The sequence below is a fragment of the Chelonia mydas genome, chromosome 21, assembly GCF_015237465.2.
Source record: "Chelonia mydas isolate rCheMyd1 chromosome 21, rCheMyd1.pri.v2, whole genome shotgun sequence".
Lineage (NCBI taxonomy): Eukaryota > Metazoa > Chordata > Testudines > Cheloniidae > Chelonia > Chelonia mydas.
Window position 1 is genome coordinate 11,094,506 of NC_051261.2, and position 13,849 is coordinate 11,108,354.

General features: G+C 45.4%; 1 protein-coding gene across 18 annotated transcripts in view; it reads left to right on the forward strand.

Moving 5' to 3' along the window:
* ANKS1A (ankyrin repeat and sterile alpha motif domain containing 1A) overlaps nucleotides 1-13,849 on the forward strand; it is a 155,191-nt gene that overhangs the window by 99,943 nt on the left and 41,399 nt on the right. For 12 of the 18 annotated variants that reach the window (XR_006286799.1, XM_037885254.2, XM_037885255.2 and 9 more), the window contains one exon: nucleotides 8,010-8,116. The exons of 3 other annotated variants lie outside the window; for them this stretch is intronic. Coding sequence is in view for 14 of the 15 variants with exons in the window: in XM_037885254.2 (XP_037741182.1) it covers nucleotides 8,010-8,116 (107 nt within the window). In the remaining variant the exon portion in view is untranslated. Of the gene's footprint in view, nucleotides 1-5,955; nucleotides 7,271-8,009; nucleotides 8,117-13,849 lie in introns of those variants that run through there. 3 more of the 18 variants (XM_043533351.1, XM_027825997.3, XM_043533353.1) reach the window with 3 other exon arrangements.

The window sequence follows — 13,849 nt, forward strand, 5'->3', positions numbered from 1 at the left end:
GGTTCAAAATCTAATTGCAGATAAAAATAACCCCAAAATGATTTTAAAAAATACCTCATTTGTAAGCTCAGGACTTGTGAACTCTTGGTTGGCAAAAGTGTCTAGGGCATGACACCTGCTTGGGCGCTCTGGTGTCTCAGTGAACTGTCATCCCTCGGTAAAAAGTACAAAGTACAAAAGTACAAAAATCCAGTACAAAGACCACACCTACTTTAGGAATTGCATCATATCTTCAGAGGTACCTTCTGATGCATGGTGTGGAGAGGTGAACCTCTGAAGCACAATTTGCAAAATCCTACCCACTAGGTAGGTAAGATGCTTTGGTGGAATAGTATTGTAACAGTAGGGGTGCAGATAGATTGTCCGCCTGGCTTGGTGAATGGAGTCAAGACCTTGAGGTAACACAGCAGCTCAAAGAGCACCTGGCGTAGTGTATCGCCTTCTGTCCGTCCAAGAAGCAGGAGAGGATTGCTGGACAAAGCTGCACAACCATTGTGTGGCTCTTAGTGTATGAAAGAGACCTTAATCTCCTTGCCCAGCCACAGCCTAAGATGCTTGTAAGTGGAGGCTGGGGACTGAGGAAAGGTCAACCCTCCCCAAATCTATTTAATCTGGGGCTGGAGGTTGTCTTTGAAGAGCCCGATGAGAGACTGAAACCTTTTATGATTTCCAGTTCTTCCACTTGTTGCTGGTCTCAGTATAGCCCCAGAGGAAATCAAACCGGTTAGGTTTACAGTTCTGTCCAAAATGTTTGTCTCAAACTTTTTGTTCTCCTATGATGGTTGGTGTGACCAGGAGGCATTTCCCTTCATGTGCTTCCAGCCTACCTGCTTCTTTTGAGGTGCTAATTTGCCAGACTTTCCTCCTTGTAGTATTTAGAGGTAACATGGTCCCTTCTAGACAGAAGAAAAATCCATCTTTTAAATAAGATTAAGATGAAGAAAAACATGAGTGTCTGGGTTCCCAAGACAGCTAAACGAGATGAGCCCTACAGCAGAGTTCTTTAGAGCAAAAGATGGGTTTCATTTCCTGGGAATTACTCAGTCCATTCTCTCCCCTCCCCTCTCCTCCTAAAGCCAAGAATGGAAAGCCAGAGTGAATTTTTAAATGTCCATTTGGAGCTGAGTAAGAAAACACATTCTTTGTTTGGTAGAGGTTCAATTTAGGCTTTGGTCTCAAACATTTTCTCTCTCAATCTTGTAATCTCACTTAACAAAAATACCCAGATTTAATACAGAGATGAAGGTATCATGGGTTGCCTCTAAATTCATATCTCCAGCTCTGTCAGCCAGTTGTCTTGTATGTAAACTGTGGCAGCCAGCTATGTAAAGAAGTCTCATTTTCTAATCCTGTGGCTTGTTTCAGCACCTGGACTTCCTAGAACGAACTTCCTTATTGTCTTCGTGTTAGAGTCTCTTGTAGGCTCCCACAAACATTCCACAGATCAAATCTATAAATAACATTTCTAAATGCCTTGGAGCAGAAGCCCTTGAACAAAGCTTATATAGGAGACTGCCTTCAAAGGATGGACGATCCTTTTCAGGCTCTCCAGATGCCAGTCCTGCTCTCTCCCCTGGGAAGACGATGAAAAGGCATTGATGCTCGAACATAAAAGATCTTGTCTGCCTCAGGGATGCACTAATATTCACAGTTACGAAGCCTGTGATGGGAAATGATTTTATGGGAAGCTCATAATGTCTATGGAGATGGGATAATAAAAAAAACCTTCCCACTTATGTCACTGCCTCTAAGTATGAATGCAGGATGGCTAAGAGCACGGTAGAATTAGGTAAGGAAGCACGGCTTTGTGGTTAATGCACTGGGCTGGGATTCAGGAGATTTGGTCTCAAGAATTCTCTACTCAGGTACAGGCTCCCTGTGTCGTTAGGCCAATAGTTTAATCTCTCTGTACCTCAGTTCCCCATGTGTAAAGTGGCAGGTAATATTTCCTTTCTCCCACCCTCTGCCCTCTCTGAAAGTGTGTATGTAATAAGTGCTTTATGGGCGGAATTTGGGATGATGCCCATTGCTAGTCAACACTTGTAATGCAGTCGCCATGGCCTCTTCTCGTACGTTTGGCGCTTTGCAGGCTGCTCCTGGCAGACTCTCCAATTTGTCCAAAGATCAGCCTCAATGATCTTTTTTTTTCCCCTTTGGTGTTAGTCAGATGCAGGAGCAGTAAGGGTGGGAAAATAATAGTACTCTGTCTCCAGCATAATCTAAGGTGATTTCCTTATGGCAGAGACTCTTCTGTTCCCCTGGATTGCTCCCTAAACACTTATTCTCCCCTCATCCCCCTTAATCAGCAGCTGCCAAAGGGAGGGGCTAGTGGAAACTTCTGTTTGCCTCTGTTCCGGTGTTTTGGAGGACGCGAGGGGGGGCTTCACAGTGAGAAATCCTGCCTTGTTACATTTTCCAAACCCAAAGTGCTGCATTTAAGTGCTTCAGTGGAACAGCATCTCAGCTCCGATAAGGTGCTAATATGTATCTCTGCACATAGTGCACGTCTGCCATACTAAACCGTAGCTTATTGCAGTTTGCTGCTTGGGTTTTGCATTGGCCAGGAGGTACCCATCATTTGTTCTCAGTGGGAGTCTGTCCTGTGACTGCTGTAGATTCTCTGCTTACTGATTAGGACTTGCCTCTCAAGTCAAATAGGACCGCAGCGGGTGTGCATTGGAATAGGATATATTTTGGGTCCAATCTAATGGTGACCAGTTAGCATCTTCCTTTCTTGACAGCCCCCCTTTGCAGGACAGTTTGTAGCCTTAGCCAGGAGTTTGTTTGATTTGATGTCACTAATAAAGAGGCCTGAGGAGAGGGATTCCATTTTTGCTTCAGCTATTGTGCAGGGAGATCTTGGTAAAATGGACGCTTGTTTTTCAGAAATGGGCTGACACATGCAGCTGCTTTGTTCTTAACCCATACATTTTTCTATAGGCTGTACTGCTGATGGAGAATTGCAGCATTTTTCCAGTAGAAAAATTAACCATTTTCTTTTTCCCCTTTCCTTCTCCTTTCCCTCCTACCCCTCAAAAATGATTTTTAGTTACTAGAACTTGGCGAATGCATTGCCAGCCTCTTCCTGCCAGGAGGCATGAGTGCGGCTGTTTTGGAAGTGGTTAGGCCAGAGCTAAACATTTGCATCTCTTTTGTAGTTTTACCTGTGTTGTGCAGTATATCTGCTGAGCTGTACTCATGATGCAAGTCATCTCACATGTTCAGAGACCATGACAAGGAGCTCCCCAGATTATTTTTACCTCTCCCAGAGCAGGTGGCATTTGGGGAGGTTATCTGTAGTCAAACCCCAGAGTTTCATACCCTGGGTTGCTTGTTTGCCCTGCTCAGTGAGTTATGGAATGAATCTGTTCAGAGCCCCTGCATTTTCAAGCTCCATTACTGTACTTACTGATTCTTGTTTTTGAAGGGAAGAGAGGGTCCAACAGGAAGGAAAGGTGGTCCAGTGGTTAGGGCACTAGCTTAGGACTTGGGGGACGGGGTTCAAATCTCTGCTATACCACAGACTTCCTATGTGTCCTTGGGCAAGTTGCTTATCCTCTCTGCCTCCGTTCCTCAGCTGTAAAATGGGGATAATATCCCTGCCTTGCCTCATGGGGGTGTTGTGAGGAATACATTTGAGACACATGCAGATAGTAAGGTAACTATATGGCCCCCGTTACCAAAGACAGATGGCTTTCTTTTTTACAGTATTTGGGCTAGAACTTATTGCCCAATCAACAGGGATCAGACTTCTGGTTTGCCAGTGGGAAGATGACCTATTCTATCTAACCTACTTCTTGGCTGGATCCCAAGGGTGGGATATCTTAGACCAGGGGAAAAAACCCTTCTGTCAAGTTGAAGTGTATTCATTGATCTGTGTCTGTAAGTGCTTTTCAATGGCTTGGATGATCAAGAAATCCCGTCTCTTAAAGAGCAATCTATTCTCCACCTCAGCTCCATCGTAAAGCGTTTTTTTGGCCTGGGAACAAAAAGCTTTGTATTGCTTCAACAATTTAGCCTGTGGTCTGTATCCCTGCAGAAGTTGCTGTGTGTTGTGCAGTCTCACATTTCTTATTTTAACAGCCTGCTCTTGATCATTTCTTCTGCACAGACTTTGCCTTCCCATGTGTTGAAAAGGCAAAAAATATCAGGGGCGGGGTAGGGGGGAATGGCTTCCTTGATGGAGACTCAGCCCCACCGCACTGCAGATCCCTAGCCCACAGCAGCTCTGGCTGCTGGCACTGGGAGGCGAGACCTGTGAGATGCCCGCTGGTTTACAGCAATTTGTCAGGCAGGGTTTCTCTCTTCAAGCCGGAGGAGACGAGTGGTCTCCGCACAATCAATCAGTCTGATGTAGGCGGGAGGCTTGGTGCTCTGGACAGGGAGTGTATTTGGGACTCTGAGCTAACTGTGCAGTTAGCTGGAGACACAAGCTTGAAACGTGGATGGCATTTTACTGGACAAAGAGGGAGGCTCGTTAGCATTCTGCATTTGACTGATCAGTTTTAATCCCAGTAGTGCTCAACACTGGCTATATTTCCTGCATCTGAGAGAACTAATGACTAATGATTTAGATCTCTTTGCCTATATATCCTGTTTAATGGGCTTGATTTGGTTTATATCCCACCTTGAGGGACTGGAGGACATTTTGCTAATAGTCTGGCCCATCAGACCCTGTTCATCCTTCTTTCAGTGCCAATAATTTCACTGCTTGAAGTTTGGTGCATTTTGCGTCTGAACTGTACTGTCCGACTGCAATGAAGACCCAGAGTACAGCCTGTGATTTTCCTGTTGATTTATTATAACATACGTTGGTCATGTCTCCAATTCCAGACAAGCCATGTTAAAACACCTGTTAGACCCCGTGCATAAGTACAGTCTACTCTAAGAAAATTTCTCGGGCCATATCATCCTGTGTGTGGCATCAAGCACACTGTCAGCACTTAAATAGCAATTGCCATGTGCTATTACACGGAAACTTTTTCCATAACTGGACCCTTCTGGGGGCTCACTCAGCCCTAATACCTTAACACTTTTAAAGCTTGTTGCATTACCTGGGGAAATGACTGCACTATAAGCAGAATTTAATATCTTGGTCCTGTTTTGTTAAGATTCCTAAAGAGCAAGTGTCCTCAGAAATATTATTAGTCTTTTTACTCTTGTTTTTTATATCTGAAACCTAGGCCAGACTCTTAGCAGAAATCATAGCTCTGCATATAATTTTCTCAGCGTTTTGGGGAGCTGATTAGATTTAGGGCTTGGAGTCTCTCCACCTTCTCTGTAAACTGAAGTTGTGATCAGACTTCTGTTACAGCTATGACCCAAGGGAGCAATATAGGGGCTAATTCACTCTTCTCCTGCTTACAATATGCAGACATAAATTATTCAAGGGCATCTTATGCTTCTCTAAATAATCCTGACAGACCTCAGATGGTTGATCTCTGGGACACCTCCTCTCCCCTCCCTCCCCCCTGGGTGTTAAATATCCAAAATCCAGCCTCTGCCCCTGACCTGTTTTGCTGGCATCTCAGCGAATTTCAAGATTTGACAGTCGCTCCACTGTTAAAGGCAGAGAGGTTTGCAAATACACTAAAGCCTGAGTATTTTTAAAAAATCCAGGGAAGGAGCTGACATAGCCTCAGTCCCCCTCACTGATGCCCGGCTGCCTCCAGACACTTGTGTTAGGGCAGCAGGAAATTTCTGCACCTCACACCCGATAAATAAATTCCGAGCAAATTACGTCAGACTGTCAAAGCAAACCGGTAACATGGTTTTTTGAAAACCAAGCCATGTAGCTCATCATTGAGTAAATATTGAAAAGTCGGCAATTTCAGCTTGACAGTTAGAAAGCTGCTGTCTCCCTCCCCCCTCTCCTCCTTTCCCTCGGCAGCTTCTGTACTGAAGTCTGATCACTGCTGGTATATTAGATGGAAACGCTGGGAGGAGGAGGGAAGGGAAGGGAGAGGCAGTGTGAGAGCAAGAGACAGGACTGAGAGTGGAACAGCAAGCGTGGAGCTCACTGCCTTCAGACAAAGCGCTCGGCTGCAGCTCTCTGCAAGGGCGCACCATTGATTGCTTGGTACAGACCACAGCTGTCTGGCTGCTTACAGACCAGAAACGATAGTGGGGAAGGATGGAGTCCCTGGGCAAACAGGAGCCTGCTGCTTGAATTTCAGGGTTAGATGTTGTCCCTCTGCACGGACTGTGTTAGGCATGGGAGACGGAAACCTTTCTTGAGCTCTGCATCTCGGGTGCGGCAGTGTGCATTAGAAAGGCTGGCCAGCTCTCTAGAACGAATTGATCACGGCTTGCTTAGCAGAGGAACTCTCCTGTGGACCAGTGCAGCAGTGGGATCCCTGACTCCGAGATCTTTCTGATAACACAGTGAGCTCTGCGTTGTGCAGGCATTGCTGGGAGTGGGAAGGATGTCTTAGAACAACTTCAGTTGATGAGAAGGTTCAAAGCAAGAAACCCCAGGTCCCTGGTCCTCTTTATTTTGCATATGCCCTTGAAAGACGGACGTGCTAGGAAGCTGGAGAAATTCTGCGTGTCTTGCATACCAAATGCTCGGAGTGGGATGCAAAGGTCGTCTCTGAACTTTTCTTTCCTTGGCATATCTAATGTCTGGAGTCTTGCTAGAGGAAAGCAACGAGTTACTGGACTCTCTTCTCAGGATTGGGGAAGGGAGAGTTTGCCCATATGGTTTCTGTAGGGCATTTGAAGAATGAGTTTCTCATTTATCGAATGGCTGAAAGGAGGTGCCGGGGCATGTCATGGACATGAGCTACTGCAGGAAGAGGAGAGCGTGTGTGTTCGGTTTCCTTTTTATTTTGGCTTGGTTATGGAGCAAGGAACTGAGATGCCTCCTTCCCCAGAGCTGCATTCCATCTGATTGAGGGGCTTGGACGGCAGCATCTGCACTTAGATGAGAAAAATGAAGGAAGGTCAAATCCAAGCCCTGTGCAGAACACCTGGCAGGATGGAGTGTATTGGGTGGAAAATGTGCTGATTTCTCTATATCTCTCACTCTCTTACCCAATGCTGCAGTGTAGGTAGTCTCTCTGGTCTAGGATGTTGAATCTGGTGTCCAGCCCAGCCCAGTCAAAGCAGCCTGCAGGGATGTGGTGCCTCTGGATGGGTGGTAAAATGACAATGCCAAGACTCCTAAACTCAGTCTCGCTGTCACTCGTGTCTCTGCTCCTCCTAACAAAATAGCAGAGAGGACCCGTTACCATGGTTTGCCTGTTTCGGGACTGTTTAGGGAAAAAAAGTATAAACTCTTCATATCTTCTGCTGCAGTTTGTGTGCTTTATTTCTGTCTTGCATGTCTTCCTGTGGACAGCTGGTCTTTAGTCTGGCTGCTACTACTGCTTTATGAAAGTCCGTCGTGTCTGTGTGTGTCTCTCTCAGCTGCATGAAGATGTATTTTCTCTCTAGCTGCTTTGTGTCTCCAGTATTAATGGCTCTTCTCGCTGGCCTGGTGTACAGAGTATTGCACCTGAAGTTGCATGGACGAAAGGACCCGCGTGGCTGTATGTGTTTGTGAGCGCTTTCTCGCCACTGTCTTGCACCTGCACTTCTGACTTGGGATGCCTTGGGTGAAAGTTTGCTGCCCTCTGAGATGAGACAAGGATTTGATCAGCATCCCTCTGGGGGCTGGGCTTCGCTCGTATGCTTGGCAAGAAACGTGCGTAAGCCTAGAAAGCCATGCATGTAATGCCGTGGTTCCCAAAATGGTTCTAAATAGCTCACTCTTGCAGGATGTTTTTGATTATAACTGGGATACAAATTGAAGCCTCAGTCCATGGGCAGCACCAGGAGCTTATTGTCCGTGGTCTGTGTGTGCAAGAAGAGTTGTCTACCCTCTGACTTGTACTGTGGTCCATAGTTTGGCTTCTTTACGGTAGCGACTATGATGTGGCAATGCCATCTGTCTTCCTCAGAGTGCCGCTGCTACCGACTTAACGGTTTTTCCCTTTTCAAGCGTCTGCCGATTCCTCTCTCGTCAGGTTCACGGATGCTGGAGCAGAGCGTTGGGGAGTGGCTGGAGTCCATCGGCCTGCAGCAATATGAGAGTAAGCTGCTTTTGAACGGCTTTGACGATGTTCGCTTCCTGGTAAGTAGCTGTGTGGGATTTTGGCCAGGTTTTTCCCCAGCATCCATAAACTTGTTACATGGCCCTGTGTAGTGGGCAGCTAACTGGACCTATGTTCTGTACCAAGGACCCTTGGATTCTGTGGCACTCCAATGAAGCAGCTGCTGGAGATTCAGGAGATAAATTAAGGCAACATGGAGGGGTAGCCTGGATTATTCATTTTCATATTTAATTGCAGCTAAATCACGTTCATCTGCACTCATCAGCAGTGGGGAAGCTATTCCATGCATAAGGGGGTGGCATAAAAGATCATTTTGGATAAGTGGCTTTACAGAAAAAACAGAAACAGACAGCACTGGCACCAGGTATCTCCCCACTTCTAGGTAGACAGGATATCTAAGCCCTTCTTCCCACATCCTGGGGATCCCTAAGACTGACTGTCTGGTATATTGTGTTCAGTTGAACCAGAGCTTCTAGCTTTCTCCAGACAGATGCTAAGACTTTTGGCTGGGAGGGAATATTTTAAGAAAATCTGTTTGCCTCCCCATTTGTGACGCTCTTGTAGAAGTCAGGAGTCTAATCTCTGGGCCTCATGCAACTCTGAGTTGGATCGGGGTCCCTCTCACCTGTGCGTGTAGAATTCCCCTCACCATTAAATGTAATTAAAACAAATCTAAATGAAACTATTTTGAAATGAAAGCAAAAGGATATGTCTGGATTTCTCAGTCGTACAGGGAAGCTTGAACGAAGGACGCACTTAGAAAAGGCGACGCACTAACTAAAGGCAACCCCCTCTCCCAAGTGGCCTCTTGAGAGTATCCTCAAGGTTTCCATTGGCTTAGGTTAGCCTTTAAAGATGAACCACTAACAGGCAACCAGTCTTTGCTGGTCTTTTAGGTTGACTCTTAAAGATCAACTGCAAAGAGAAGAAGTCTCTTGGTTATTTCCTTTGTGGCCTAGAGAGATGCCCTCAAAGTGGAGTCCAGAAAGTGTTTGTTAGCTCTCGGGGATATCCCGGCTTGGCTTCTCTGCCTTTGCTGGAGGACTGGAAAATGAGGGTCAAATATTATTTATATGTGTTGCCTTTGTGCCTAGGAGCCCTAGTCATGGGCCAGGAGCCCTTTGTAAAAACAGTCCCTGCCCCAGAGAGCTTAAAATCTAGGTAGTGATCTCCCAAGCTGCTACTTTTCTCAGGGCATCTTGGGACAGGATGTTGTCACTCCATCCTTTTGGCTTTGCTAAACCTTGTTAGTGCAATTTAAACCCATTTTAATAGTTGAAGAGGGAAGTGAAGCCATGTCAAAGTCTATTCTGAGTGTGGAGAGAACAGCATCTTGGGCTTCAGTCCACTTTAATGTCATTATCCCGTTCCCGTCCACCTGCAAAATCACCCAAGTTGAGACACGATGGTTCTACTGCTAAGAAAGGCGGGGGGGAAGGGGGGGGGAATAACAGGGTTTTTAAAGTGAAGTAAAGGGCATAACACAACTTTCCTTGCTTCGCAGTTCACCTTTAAATCACCTGTGTATCTAAGGTTAGGATTGCCACATCCAGAGTACGGTGCTATAGCATTAAATGTGTGGCTAATGCCAAGGTAACATCAGCGCCAATGTCTCCACTCTGTGCTAGCCGGGAGCGTTCTCATGGAGGTGGAACTCACTCCTTATTACCGCGGGGTTCTGGTCTGCTCTTGATTCAATTAAGAGAAACACAGTGACTTTGCTGGAACAAAGGGTGTTCCAAGGGGAACTGTGGACCGTGAAAGACAACAAGTACAATAATGTATTTGCAAATGGAGGACTTCTAAAATGGTGCGCACTGTTCCGAAAGTCAGTAGGGCTAGTTCAGTCTTCTGTTGCTGAGAGGGAGTTGCTGGTGCTCTCAGAACTGCTTTGGTGCAGATGAAAGTGGTGTACAATACTGTGGTTTTAGATTACTACATAAAGTTTGACACAGGTGGATTCCAAAGCGCCGTGCGCGAGAGAGAATTAATCCTGTTTATGGTCTGAGTGAAGCCTTTCACCCACTTGTGAGCCTGGAACACAGCAGCCGTTCAGCGCTGCACAAGGTACTTTGGAAGATGAGGGGGAGAGGTGGGAAGAGTTGCCTTCCCTGTGGTTTCAACTGGAGAATTTAGTGAGGCAGAAGATAATTAATTGTCTGGTTAGGCTGTGAATGACATGAGGCCTGGAAGGTGCACTTGTTTACTGTAAATATAGCACTCTTACCCAGCATATTTGCTTCCTGTGAGTATTCAGTCAGGTCTCTCTGCTTCTGTGGCAAATGACTTTTTCATTCCCTTTGCCTCCGGTTAGCTCTGCAGAGCCGATGCAGCTCTAAGACGGTGTCAGATTTTACTGTAGCTCATGCATCTTCAACTGAGCATCTGCACTGGCCACAGCTTGCGCGCGCTCGCTCTCTATCTATATCCAGGTGGGCATTTTATCTCAGCCGCCCATATGTAGGTCTCTTCCTATGACAGTAGATCACTCTGGTCTTTAGCATCTTTTTTTCCCCTGTGTAATATTTTTCCCTTCTGTTTGCCTTTCTATGAAGGTTATAATTAGTTTATTTCATTCATTTTACTCTGACCTTTTCGTGCTGCTTGGCTATCCTATATAAATGAAATCTCACTGTCTGCAGAACCTTGGACAGCTCCACCAGGCAACAGTGTGTAGATAGAAGAATTATCAGCCTTTGCCAGTTTCACCAGGACTGTGGTGTTTGAAGAAGCTATGTGTCCATTAACCCTTCAGCAGCCTGAAGCATTGGGCGCTCTGGTGTTTCAGGTAGTGTTCACATTAGCAGTGTGCCTAGTGGTGAGAACCGGGCTGGGGCTCAGTAGGCTCCGTCCAAAGATTTGACGTCGATGTGAGATGGGGCAACTTGATTGACCTCTGTGCTGCTTTACTCATGTGTAAAATACGTACCTCCTGTGGGCCGTAAGACTTACTGTTCTTGTAATCTTCTGCTGCTAGCATTTCTGCACTTCTTTCTTTTATCAATGCGAATGTCTCATTGGGTGGTTGCTCTGGAGATGGTAATGGGCCCCTGGTTCAGATAATTTGATGGTGGTTTGGCTTTTGTGAAATGGATGGCTGAGTCCCTAGTGCACAGGTGCCTCTGTCCCCAAACCACGGCTACCAGGCGTGGCACTAGTTGACACTGTGGTGCTAGTCTTTGTACAGAGAGCAAATGTTGAGTGGGCATGGAAGTGAACTATCATCTGGTCCCCCCCAGGGGATCCCTTGAGGGCAGGGTTGGGCACATAAGGAGAAACTCTTACTGCCGCTATGCCTGTCTTGAATGACTAGAGCCCTTAGCTCTCTAGAACTCAGCCCAGCATAAGGTAGCAAAGAATCAAATTTAAACCCTAGCTACTGGTGTTTCTTCTTTGTTACTCATCCCTCGTTACTAGTGAGCAATTAGTGGGATCCATGTTAGGGCTGGGTTGCCTTTCCTTTGACTGATTGGAGCTTGAAGCTGGTACAGTAAGCACAGTAGGAATGTACAGTTCTTAAAATTCTTCTCCACTTCTTGTTCAGTTTTGTTTTCCTGATACTCATGCATAGGGCAAAGCCATCAGGCGCTGTACATACGAGGGACAAGTTACTTAGGAATATTTTTTCAGTGATGGATTTGCACTACATCAGATTTAATTATTAAAGAGGTTGTAGATTTTACTGTTTGGAAGTCTAGCGCAATGGAGTTCTCAAAGATTTCTGATGTGTCCGTTAGCCCCCACAGAAACAGTCGGTACATGACTTTTCTATGTGACCGAATGTTTTCTTTATTAACCAGCCTAAATTTTCAGCTCTAATGAAGAATGTTTCAAACTGAAGAGGAATTTTTTTTCTGGAGTTCTTAAGCAGATTTTATGTGAGGATTAATCCTGATTAGAGCCTCAGAGGTGAGCCTCGAAATATTCAGTGTAAAGAGTAGCAAAGAATGCTGGGTAATGGCTTACAAATTGCCAGATGGGCTACAAGGCTAATTAAGTTTTAGTAACAAAAATTAAAAAGTTGGCATCTTTTGATATTGAAATGTTGTTGTTGCTTATATTAGATGCTGCATCGCATTATCCAAAGTAGATCATGTTGCAGTTTTGTTTTCAATATGCAAAGAATGTTTCCCTGGATGCCTTCGTCCCCCGGTGGCCCATTTGTGAGCAAATAACAGGCTCTTAACGTTGGGTAAGCAAGAAAACCTGACGAGAACAAACTGTTACATGTGTAACCGTTGCCGATCTGTCGTATGGTTATAGCATCCCAGAGCATCTATTTAGTCTAATTTCCATTTGAAAGGTGTTCAGTTTACAGCCCTGGTTTAAAGGAGACTTTAAAAATATATTCTAACAAAACCACAACCTGTTCTGTCACTGCACGGGGGACAGAAAGTAAATCCAATGTGTGCTTGTACAATTTCATTTGGCAGTGTTACTTCATTTGAGCAAAATTTAAATATTACAACATGGAAGAGAGAACACAAAGCTGTTTCAGTGTATTCTGGAGCAAGGAAAACAGTTTGCAGTAAGTTTCAATGAAAGTCGTGTGGAGTTGAGGGAGGTTATTTAGGGGTTGAGGGAGAAGGGTTATTTATACAACAGAGCCCATGATGGTAAGATGACCTGATCACTGCAAATGGCTTCCCATGGGAAGAATGAGTAGAAGTAAAAACTCAGTAAGATCACTTGAGGAAACCAAGAGCTCCTAAAGGTCACCAGTGTGCAGTTAAGAAAGAGGGTCTCTGGGTACCTTAGGGTGCGATCTCGTATGGCTGGGTCAGTACTTCAGTGGGAGTCCTTCAGGGAAAATCCTGGTAGTTGAGGAGCTGGCATCTCGGTAGGTGACACCTTTCCCTTTAAATCAGTACTGAACCAGCACCCCCGGTGGTGGCAGCAGCCACTGTTCTGTGACAGGGATATTTTTTGACTAGAATGAAAAACCAGGGTCCTGAAAACCTTGGGCTGCCAAAACTCCTGTGATGCTTTTCAGAAGAGCAGTGTTGCCTCCCAGGTGTCCTAGTTGCATACCAGCTTGGGTAATTACTGTTCACCTAAAACTCAATTGGTTCAGGTATTCTTAATCTGCCGTTCTAAACCACTGTACAGCGTTGTTCGATATCTGCTTCGCCCCAAGGATGGGTGTGAAATGATTTCTGAATATGTAGCATGTCAATCATTTTGGGAAGAAAGGTGTTCCACGAATGTAATAGATTTTTTTAGATTAGAAGTTACTGATCTAATCTGGGAAGGCAGGAGGGCTCAGGGGGTTGAGACTGAGTTTGTGGAGTTTCCAAGAATAGCAATCACGTTGCTTTCACAAGATCAGAGAGAGATCAGTTAGGTGATCCACAGCCTACCAGGCAGCCTCCCTCTCTGGTCTGCAGACGTACAATCAGCCGTATTGCTGCAGTCTAGTAACAGCTCTGTGAAAATCACATCTCCAGCAGTGTAGTGGAGAAGCAATGTGTTCTGAAAGGAGATGGTCAGTCTGGGAATCAGCACATTTTCCCCTCTCAGGGTGCACTTCTGCCTTTTAAAGAGTGGTGTTGAACACCAAAGGAGTCTTTGGAGAGCTCTTTTCCCCCAGATTTATCATAGAGACAACAGTTTGAGAAGTAAACTGTAATGTGAGCCATGAACCTTTTATAGGTTTTCCAATAAAAAGAAAAGATGGAGTCCATTTTAATGAAAAGCTGTGATGTACTGCAACTGAGGACCAGAGATTTCGCCCAGTGGCTCTGCTTTTATGG